Source organism: Onychostoma macrolepis, chromosome 02, assembly GCF_012432095.1.
Source record: "Onychostoma macrolepis isolate SWU-2019 chromosome 02, ASM1243209v1, whole genome shotgun sequence".
Lineage (NCBI taxonomy): Eukaryota > Metazoa > Chordata > Actinopteri > Cypriniformes > Cyprinidae > Onychostoma > Onychostoma macrolepis.
Window position 1 is genome coordinate 4,933,954 of NC_081156.1, and position 11,372 is coordinate 4,945,325.

General features: G+C 33.3%; 1 protein-coding gene across 2 annotated transcripts; it reads left to right on the top strand.

Moving 5' to 3' along the window:
* The first annotated feature begins 811 nt into the window (after positions 1 to 811).
* LOC131522509 (meiotic recombination protein REC8 homolog) lies at positions 812 to 11,371 on the top strand. Of its 2 annotated transcripts, XM_058748033.1 has the most exons (18): positions 814 to 1,046; positions 1,196 to 1,264; positions 2,171 to 2,313; positions 2,608 to 2,686; positions 3,328 to 3,448; positions 3,685 to 3,748; positions 3,902 to 3,969; positions 4,065 to 4,137; positions 4,901 to 5,063; positions 6,251 to 6,464; positions 6,554 to 6,694; positions 6,783 to 6,849; positions 7,627 to 7,781; positions 8,689 to 8,737; positions 8,874 to 8,940; positions 9,070 to 9,168; positions 10,364 to 10,461; positions 10,884 to 11,369. In XM_058748033.1, exons 1-18 carry the CDS (start codon positions 991 to 993, stop codon positions 10,955 to 10,957), a joined length of 1,800 nt encoding a protein of 599 aa, XP_058604016.1. In that variant the 5' UTR covers positions 814 to 990; the 3' UTR covers positions 10,958 to 11,369. The 2 variants fall into 2 exon arrangements, with proteins under 2 accessions (XP_058604022.1, XP_058604016.1); XM_058748039.1 differs by lacking the exon at positions 10,364 to 10,461 and having other exon boundaries at positions 812 to 1,046; positions 10,884 to 11,371.
* Position 11,372: the final 1 nt, after the last annotated feature.

Here is an 11,372-nt window from a genome sequence, read left to right on the forward strand (position 1 = left end):
CCATGTAGAGGACATCGGGACTTTAAAAAGTCTTTAAAAAGTCATTAAAAAACTTTAAATAAAAATAACAAGACATGAATAGACATGAAAAGGCAAAAACAGTGGTATTTTTGTTTTAATCACAAATCAATTTTCATTTTTTTTATACCAAACTTTATAAGATGATTCTCAACTCTGTTATGAAAGAAAAAAAAAAAACATTTTTCTTTATGCAAAATGTGTGTAAAATGGCCATAAACAAGTTTTTTCATTATATACAATGTATCTATAAACTGTTTGTAATTTGCATATTAATGTGTTTTTGTGCCGAAATTGAATGAACAAATAAGTGCAATAATGGGAGTAATAATTAGCAAGATTTTCATAATAATATCTAATATTTAATAGGAATATTGATATATAATTTTTTCTCTATTCACTTGTTGATTCTCCCAAAATGTGTAATAAACATGCTTTAAGTCCTGGTGTCCTCTACAGTAGACATGTATGAAATCCATGTCCTGTTTCATAACAGAAGGTCATATTTTGATTTGAAACCCCATAACATTTTCCTGAGATGTTGATTTATGACAAACAATTTGAAAATTAATTAAAATTAATTAGTCAGATTGAAATGATAATTACAAAATATTATCATATTTCCATAAGGGTGTTACACTTGATCACTAAATTAATTTCAGACATTCATAGAATTACTTCTCGTTATGCTGAAAAGTGTGTTACAAGACAGGAATTATTATGGAAACAAGGAAGTCCAATAAAATGCGTCCTAAACTGTTGTCTTAATTAGATTGGTTTGTCTTGTTTGCAGAGCACAGCTGATTGGTAGAGCTTTCAAAACAAATTTCCCCACAGCAACCTTTGAAGTACTATATAGTCCCATTTCCTGTCAAAACTCTGGAGAGATTTCATTTGTTTCACGATCACACTATTCCAGTTTTTGGCCCGCTTTTGCTCTAAATTCATCTTGTCTTTATTAAACTGTTCACGATGTTTTTCTGTCCTACGGTGCTCAATCATCGGACTGGGTGCTTTGCCACAATTTGGTAAGTTCTCGTTTCTTTCTACAGAGGTTTAGGACTGTTAAGGTGTGCTTATATTCACTGTATGAAAAATGCATAATTAGGATCTGACCATTTTTAACATGTTAAAACTGAGGCATAACTATTAATATCTAACTAAACATATTTTCCAGGTTGGCGGCCACTAAAGGACGAAAGATGAGTCGGAGAGATCTGCTCAAAGTCAATGTCCAGCGCACTTGGTTTGTATCCTTTCTGTGCAATGAAAAATCATGCATGACTTGTGAACTATTTTCGACATAATCAAATTTAAAGACAGTTGATACGATCATCCATATTGGGTTCATCTCGGTCAGTTAGGTGTTATAATGTTTTTTGAAAATTTATCAGGTTATTTTTCTTTCATTTATAAAAAGTAGGCTAATGCAGGTTTTTATTATTGGAGTTTTTTAATGAAGTTAAAAAAAAAAAAACATTATTATTATGCATCAAACAATAAATATAGAACAGAAATAAAATTACATCAAATCTGCATGTAAAGTTTCACAAACAAATTAAAATAAATAATTAAAATACAAATAAATATGAAAGAAAAAAGGGATAACATTCTAAAACGCATACAACTGAAAATGTATCAGTGTTGGCCTATTACCAAAAAAAATTATCATAATATTTCAAGAATCTGTCACTTTTCTCATTTGTAATCAAGAGAATTAAGAAATCCATCCATTCAATTAAGAAATGTGAAAAGGTAGGCTGCGAATCAGAGAATTTGCTTATGATTAATATATATATATATTTTAAATTAACAATGTAATTCACTGAAGTATTGGTTTTACATCTCTTAACTGAACGGATCTGGAAGAATCAAAGTGTTTACCTATATGAAGATATAAACTATTCCAAAAGTCTTGAGTTTCGTCACATTGAAAAAATAAATCGATCAGTGCCTCATCTTTAATCCCACACAATGAGAAGGACAGTCAACAATCCATATATTTCGCCACAATACCATTCACAGGATATATTTTGCATAGGATCTTAAAATGAACTGGTTTTGTCTTATTGGGAGTGCAGTATTGTGAGGAAACCACACATTAATGGAGTTTTTTTTACATTAATGGAGTTGTTCTCAATGTGCTTCACAGCAGTGACATCATGGATTACGTGTTGGTCAGAGTCCCGCCTCCTGTATCAGGATTGCCCCGCCCACGTTTCTCCCTGTACCTGTCCTCTCAGCTGCAGTATGGAGTGGTGCTTGTCTACCACAGACAGTGTGGATTTTTGTTAGGTTGGTGTGCTAAACCGTGAGGGTGAATGATCATTTGTGGGTTGGGACAATTTGTTTGGTCAAAAATATTCACTTATATAAGGATATTAATGAAATGCCCCTAATATATACTAGGCTAGATTTACTAAAGTTTGATTTAGCAGGAAGACGGCATGTAACAAAAGAAGGTTTTTGCTGTTTCGACTGCATCTTAACTCTTTTAAGATGAAAAAGTGCATTACTATGCAGCCTTAGAGCTGATAAGGATAATGAAATATGTGTTTCTGTAATAGTTTGTTAATGATGTTTTCTCAGAGGACACTCAGGGGGCGATAGATAGATTGCTCCGCCTTAACGTGAAGTCCAACATTGACATGAGGGATGAAGAAACCAGGTCAGGCATTATTTCTTAGACATTTTCTATTATGAACATACGTTATATTAGATGAATGGAACCCTGTTTATGTTTTATTCTCTTCATGACAATAATGTCTGATAAATGTTGTGATCCTTTAAACAATGATCTCTACGTATAGCACTTAAGATTTTTTTTTTCTTTTATTAGTTGATTTAGCAGGGACAGTGCACATTATTAAACATTAATGCAAATATGATAGAATATGCCATCTGTAGTCCCTGTACAGAATGTTACAAAGTCACCCTAAAAAAATTACAATTATAATTCAAATGTACATTTCATGCTATTTTTAGATTTGCACAAGCAACATTGCCAAAACAGCATTTGTAACCCATTTTGACACATTTACAAATGGATTGGTATAGTTTTTATGTTTTTCAAAAAAGGTTAAGAATTGAAATGCAAAATGCGACAAGGAACCTGTATTAAGACAAAACAATAGGTTCTATTATTGTCATATAATGCCATATAAGTTTGTTGGCCTCTCAAAATGTGAATGGCTACAAGTAAAAAGAAAAAACAAAGTCTTCCAAATGACAATTACATACCTTTTTTCAAGTTGAGGTTAAAGATGTCTTACATTTACAGTTCCTCAGCTTCCTCCTTCTTCTTCTCAGGCAAAGTCACATGATCCCAGATGCTGCTGCACTGTTTGATGAAACAGAAGGAGCGAGGGATCCATTCTTTGGCATTATGGAGACTGGTTATGGCCTGCCAAGTCCAAGCAGCCTCATTCGGGTGAATGCAACTCAGAATTTTAAAGACGAATTTAAAAACTGTTTTCAGCATTGATAATAATAATAATAATAATAATAAATGTTTCTTTAGCAGAAATGCAGTATATTAGAGTACTATTGGAGTACTTCTAATTTTAAAAAAAAATATATTATTATTATTATTTAACACTGAGTCTTCAGAGTTCAGGATGGGTTTTATCAGTCATGTGTAGTCTAAACTCTCTCACTGTGGCTCAGCGAATGGAAGAGGTCTTACCTGAGCAAGTCCCGCCCAGTAGAGAACCAACACCATCTTCAGATGGTGAGTGCTGTAATGTGATCCATACATTTACAAATATCAATAGTTTTTCAAATGATACTATGGGAATTCGCACCATCAAAGAAATGATAATAAAGGAACAGTAATAGAAATGTGTGTTTTGTGTATTTTTAAAGCACCTTATTTCCCCTCTAGGCATCACGGCCAGCCAGGAGTCCATCACCCTGACAGAAAGAGAGCCGGTCATCATGCCCGAGCCAGAAGTACAGCTGTCACTCAGTATTATCACCATATGTACGTCATCGCTGTCTAAAATCCAGCTGTGTGTATCCTGAATGCGGTTTCTCTCATTCCTCAGTTTGAAGGAGCAGACCTGCAGGAGTCTGACATGATCGAGCTACTGCTGGAGCAGCCAGATCACTTTCTTGAGCGTGAGTGACAACGACGTGCTGGTTTCATTCACACCCATAATTATGTGCAGTAGATTACACATGCTAACAAATTAATTGTACAAATCACACAAAACATGTCCTGGTCATATTTCAAAACATGCCATGTCATGTTCATATTTCACTCTGAAATCAATTAATTTTATGAAAAGAAAATATATATTCATCCTTTTCATAGAATATATTTTAAAATGATTAAAATATGTTTGCATTGTGACATTATTTTTTTAATGACAGTTAAGCACATTGCTTCTTGATTCTCGTTAATTTTATGCAGTAAATGCTAAATATAAAGAATATGATTTATTTCTTATTTCTATCTATTTATATAACAGTACTACTTTTTTAATGTGACGTTACTATTGTATTATTTAATACTTTATTAAAAAAAATAATAAGAATCATAATATAAGGGATCATTCACCCAAAAATGAAAATTCTGTCATCATTTGCTCACACTCAGGTTGTTCCAAACCTGTTGATGGTAGCCATTGACTTCCATTGCGTTTTTTTTTTTTCATGCAAGTCAATGGCTAAAATCAACAACCTGAGTGCGAGCAAATGATGACAGAATTTTCAGTTTTGGGTGAACTATCCCGTCAGGTTTTCTGGGATTTGCCCAAACACTCATAATGAGTCAGTGCTTAGTTTCAGCCATTTCTGTCATGTTGTGTCTTGTTTATATCATGGAGATATTATAAATGAGTTTTAGGCTTAAATTTGAGAAGTGCTTGGTTTTTTGCAGGTGACGATGAGAGGCAGCTGGAGATAGACAGGGAAAGAGAGCAAATAGAGAAAGAGACAGAAGAGGACAGAGAGCCCAGGGTGCCTGATGAAAGAGAGCAAGAGAGAGCAGCACTTGAGCGAGAGGCAGCCAGAGATCTGACAACATCAGTCTCTTTAGATCTGTACGTTTAGAGAATCACACTCAGACTTACGCTTATTTATTTTTTAGTAAGCTTTTAGTAAACAAAAGATACTAAAAATGGAAAACTTTGAAGGTTGAAGGCTTTAAAGTCCCAGTGAAATCAAAATCTTTAATCCGGAATCTCTTTCTCTAGTTTTCACCTTGGGTAGTCTGTTAGGGCTGCATCCCTGTTGAAAAAAAACAAACAAAAAAACAAGTTAGGTATGTTTTGAAGCATGGCTGCTGGTTTAAGCTGGTATTTAGCTGGTTTTGTGCTGGTCCTAAGATACTTGCTCCTGCTCAGGACCAGCTTAGGACCAGCAGCGATGCTTCAAAACATACCTAACCAGCATATGCTGTTTTGTTGTTTTTTCCAACAGGGATGATTAATCATTTTAATTTTGATCATTATTTCTGCTTTTCTATTTTAATTAAGCATTATCATTTGTGATATTCACTAGCTAGTAAGTAGTTTTAATTTTACATTTAAAATGATATGATCAGTAAGTCATGGCAACTTTTGTTTTTACATTATTTTCACTTATCAAAATAAGCTGAGCAATTTCAACTTATTTAAAGTTATGAAATTCAACTTGATTTTTTAAGTTGGTTTAATGTCATTTAAGTTGAAATGACTTGTACAATCAAGTAAGGCAGCAACTGAACTAAAATAGAGTAGATGAAAATATTTTACTGTAAAGCCTCCGAAAGCGTTCAGGCTTGGGGTTGCCAGATATCAAGTGTTTAAATCCACCGTTCAGGGCTATTCTTTTATCCTGCTAGACTTTGATGATTTAAAACACTGACAAACATGTAGTTTAGCGAATATTCTGCTCAAGTGAAAGTTTAATATAACCAGTCTTTCACAAACCTGCTTGCGCTATTTCCTGCGACTAAATCTGCGAGAAAACCTTCTCTGTGAGAAACTAATAAATCCAAACATGAATCTTGACTACGTTGTTTGTCCTGAATAAATACTCTTACGCATCCTCTGTGCTACAATACAAATTTTTGTTGTTTTAATAATACAAAAATAATAGAATAACTTTTAATTATTGGAATTAATATTATGCATCAAATGTATAGGCAAAAAACTGCTTTCAATTCCAGGGGCTAAAAATTAATATAACTTAATGTTAGATGGGTTGAAAAACATCAAACCAATGCTTTAAGATTATGATTTTCCAGGGCACAGATCACTGGCGCATCAAGCCAGGAGGCTGTCCTGCTGCCTGAGGAGGATCTGGGGCTGCCCATGGAAATGCCTGTGTTAGAAGAAAGAGAAAAGACCCCTGTATCTGTGTCTATACCTATACCGTCCCCTCCACCCGCGGAAGAGGAGAAAATGGGTGTTGAACCCAGAGAAGAGAGGGCAGTGAGAGAGTGGAGCCCTGATCTTGAGGTGTGTTACGTTTTGAGGTCTGTCTTCATCCTGCAGCGATCAAAGCATTTTACACATTTGTCATCAAGCCCCGTGTGTCCCTCTGTCAGCCTGCTGTAGTGAGGCCTGAATCCCCGACAGAGCAGAGGAAGAGGAGGAGACAGCTGCTCTTCATTGATGAGAACACACAGATCTCTCAAGAGGAAATGAGGGCCCGCATTGATGAGGTGGAGACAGAGACCAGGCCTTTGGTAAGTCTAGAACGATTCGTATTCTTCAAGTCGGCATTATTTTGTGTGTATGAGTAAAATGGTGTAAATCGTGTTTTTTTTCTTCTAGGCATCACTTGTCAAAGAACGGTTTGAAAAGAAGGGTGCTAAAGAACTACTCGAGAACCCTTGCATGAGTAAGTTGGTCATACTTCACCCCAAATTCATAATGAAAAATAAACCTGTAATTTGTAAACAGCCAGATATACAGTATACATGACCATTATAAAGAAATTTTAAAAAAGTAAAGATATTTTCCATTTTAAATGTTGTTTTAAACTTTCTGTTCATCAGAGAATCCAGAAATAAAGAAATAAATCCAGAATAAATTACATTTTAAAATATCTTCAAATAGAGAAAAGTTATTTTAAATTATAATATTTTACTGTATTTTTGATCAAATAAAAGAGACTTTAAAAAATTACAGTGTTGTGTAAATATATGCATTGTGCATTATTCCCATGAACGTTAAGACCATTTTCCTCTTAAATACTCACATTATTGTGATAAAGGTCCCAAATTACAATCATCCTCTCCAGACACAATATTTAAAAATTAAAGGCATAAAATTCAAATAAGTGAAACATACATTTATATTGTACTTTAAAGCACTAAAATAAATTGCCTTACGAAATAGATGTACATATGTACATAAAGATTTATACACATGCACATGAAAGGAGTTTAAAAATAACAGCAATAAAAAGAATAAAAAATGCAAAAATGTGTAATAGAATTAGACCCAAAAAAAGTAAATGTTTTTTGTATTGCTTTTGGGGTCAAATATGACCTATATGGATATTTCATGAGTTTCTATGATATTCACTGAAGCATCCTGTGCTTTACCCCTTTATACAGTCCAGAGCTTAAGCTAAAGGTCATGTTATTGACAGTGAAGTGTTATGCTTACACAGGCCTTCCGCCTGAAATCCTGGCGCTATGGAAACAGGCCGTGGTCCTGAGGCCCATCCCACCGTCCCGGCAGCGCAGGGAGGAGATACCAGAGAGAGAGCAGGAGAGACCAGAACCAGGACAGAGAGAGGAGGAGAGAGAGCTTAGCTCAAAAGAGGTTAGCATTCATAGCATGTGTCCCACATTCTGAGATCTAACTCGTCCCATACAGACATGATTAATACCTTACATCAAGATTAACAAACTTTTTTTGTCAGCTGAACCTTTTTGAACTAAAATGTTTACTTGAAGTCGCCCTGAGATTTTACTGTAATGTTTGTATAATTTAACAGTATATTTGAATGTTCCCAGTTCTCTGATGCAAACAAATACATTATTTGTAGTAGGTATTTTGCTTTGACTGATTTTATTGTTGTTTTTATTCATTTTATTAAGTACATTGTAAAGACATCTAATATAAAGTGGGACCCAAAATTGTAAATACACTCAGGATTTATGTATTTGAATTGCATATAAAATTTCCATCCATTTAGACACAGTTTTTAACAGAATTAAAAATATTGTGATTCATATTTGTTAGTTATACATAAATGAAATAGGTAAGATCTCTGTATTAGTACCAATAAACAGAATATGTTTTAAATACACGATAACCAGATACTGTATATGTATATATATGTCAGCAATAAATCCAACTGACTATTGCCACATTTTAACCATGTTCATACTTATTTAACTGAATAACTTTTCAACGAGAACATATTTATGTTGAATTAAAACAATTTATATAAATACATTCTGAAAATATGATTACCTTAATGAAATCAAATAGATGCAAAGAGCTAATAAACAATAGCATATTTTTAACTTTTATTTATGAATTACTGACAGATGTGCATCACATTAAGTTTATTAGTTTATGTTTGAACTGTGTAACCCAAATGGATGGAAATTTTATATGCAATTCAAATACAAAAACCTTACATTTAGGCCTAAATAATTTTTGAGCGTATTTTTGAGTGTTTTAGTGACTGATCTTTTGGCCTACATCCTTACTACTGTAGATTCCCCGAGAAATGTTGGAGTCTGGCCTCTTCCAGCAAGAAACACCAGGTAAAACATTAGCACATACTGTATTTGCAGAATAACTTTTTTTCGACAGTTGTCGTGGTGTGTTTTGAAGGAAGGGAAAGAAAGGGAATAATAGTTTAGCTGCTACATTTAAAAACATGTTTCAATGAATTTGCAGCCTCTCTGGTGGTTTTGGAGACAACAGACAAGGATTTCTCTCCACTGGAGACGCCTGAAATGAGACGGTGAGAGGAGAGATGCTAAAAGAGAGACAGAAATAGCTGTCGCTGTCAGAAGTTGTTTCACATTCAGTTGCTGCATAATTAAGTGCCTCTGAATAATGACTTCGTATGTGGGTGCTGTCATGGGTTCAGGTCCCCTGTTCCAGAAATTCAGTTCGGTCTTGAGGGCATCCCAGAAGAGAGGGTCCCAGAGATGGAAGATATTACAAAGGATATCGAGGAACAATTAAGGTACTGCTGAAAACCGCTTAATTTTGATGTCAGTGTCAATATAAAACTTTTTTTATACACTACTGTGTTAATATGAGTATTTATGCTTTATACAATACAGATTTGTTTCAAGGCAGCTTCACAGTAATAAACAGGAAAATAACTGTATTTATGTTGGAAAGTTCTTCAGTAAATCAGATTTAAAAAGACAATAGTGTCATTATTCATTATTTGATTTAATTCAATGTTGATTTAATTCAGCTCAATATAGTTCAAGTTTTGTTCTCATCCAGTAGTGTGAGTGCAGTCAGTTTGATACTGTTACTGATTGTTAGGTGTATAGTAAAACAATATATTCCCAAAATCTTTTTTTTTTTTTTTCATTTTAATTTCTCTGGACTCTCTTTCAATGGCTAAGTTAAATTGTATTAATTGTATAAAGCCCATCTTATTAACTGAAATAATTACACACAATTTAACAGTACTTTATTAAACGCTTAACAAAAATAAAAATTTATATTTTCACAAATTCTGTTCTATTTTCACCAAATTCTGTTTTCCATTTTAATCTTTCTGGATTACAGTTTAATTGATTTATTAAACAACTTAATGATTTATTTATTTACAATAATAGCTCCTTTTTTCAGAATTTCTGTGCATGTGTTGTGCATTTTAATTTTTATAATAATCAATTGAAAACATAAAACATTAATTAATTTAATCAAACAATATTATAAACAAACCCTTTCAATTTTTGACAAACAAAGTGCTGCACAGCAGAGGTTTACTTTTAAAATTAAAATATGGAAGAAACAATTGTGTAATTATTCCATAGGAAATAAAGTTTTAATAATAATTTTATTAGTGATAGTAGTATTATTACATCATGGCAAACGTTCAATATGTCTGTACAATAGTAATATATTTATGTCACAATTTCTTCAAGTTAAACCAGACTTTTTGATGGGTTCCTGCGAAGACCTTTAAATTTCTGTGTGCGTGTATATGACCGTAGGTTTTTCTCAAAATATCTTACATCATATCTTTTTTCCAGCATCGCGGAAATCATAGGGTCCTAATAATATTTTTTTAGTATTTTATATTTTTTGGTTTGTCCATTTCAGTGGCATGTGACTAGACAGATGTAATATCTAATGCATTTTTTTTGTCTAATGTATTATTTTATATATATATATTTTTTGTTCTTCTGTTGAAGGCCACAGGATGTTATTGAAGGTTTGGTGACCTTTCACTCTCTGCTGCCTCCTCAGGCCAGCCGCAGAATTGTTGCCCAAATGTTTTTTAGATTGCTAGGTAAGATTATGGCAGAGGATTTACCATTCTATAATGTCTGACTCTTGTTAGTGAAGACAAAATCAATGAAAAGAAATTATGAAATTGAAATTTTGTTGTAAAAAAAGCCCAGGGATGATTGACTTGTAGCCCACCAACCAAAATCAAATTAATTTTCAACTAAAATATGCAAAGACTTAAAGGGAGAAAGAATTATACTTGTCAGGTATACTGTTGGTGACATATGCCGCCCCGTCCCTCTTCAGCTGCTATCTGTTTACCCATGAGCCTCCTCACCTGCTAGCTGCAAAAAATGGTGTGAGAATGAACCCCACAGTTAACAAAATAAAGGCATTCAAATTCTCCCTGGTGCTTAATTTATTGAAAAGTACAATCACCCGGACAGATATGCTGTTTTATCTTGTCTCTTCTTGTGTTTACAGAGGAAATAGTTGCAGGACAGGTCACAGTGCAACAGGATGAGCCGTATGTTGACATCCTCATTTCACAGCTGTAGATTAATGAGGACTTGCCATTGTTTCCAGACAAGACTGGTATGAGGATATTTATTCACACGACTTATTATATCAGTATATCAATGTTACTGAAACATTTTTAGTTGTGGTAACCTTACTGATGGTTTAACACATGTTTGTCATTGTTATTTTATGATGATATTTTGTACTCTATTAATTTCTTTTGTCTTTTTAAGAATTAACTTAAGAATATTTTATGCAATGTTTTCTATCATATTCTAATGATACCATGTTAATATTTCTGTTTTTACTATAATATTAAATTGTTCTGTTAACATAATTAGGTTTTACTGTTCCACGCTTAATATTTATCAAATTTTTACATACAGCACATATGAAATCTGCATTGTTGCTAGTTTTAATCAATAAAGTTTATATTGCCCTGTTTATTTATAA

Coding starts and splice junctions, on each gene's coding strand:
- LOC131522509 (XM_058748033.1), top strand. CDS start 991: ATGTTTTTCTGTCCTACGGTGCTCAATCATCGGACTGGGTGCTTTGCC. Junction 3,749..3,901: donor ACCAACACCATCTTCAGATG/GTGAGTGCTGTA, acceptor TTTCCCCTCTAG/GCATCACGGCCAGCCAGGAG. Junction 7,782..8,688: donor GAGAGCTTAGCTCAAAAGAG/GTTAGCATTCAT, acceptor TTACTACTGTAG/ATTCCCCGAGAAATGTTGGA.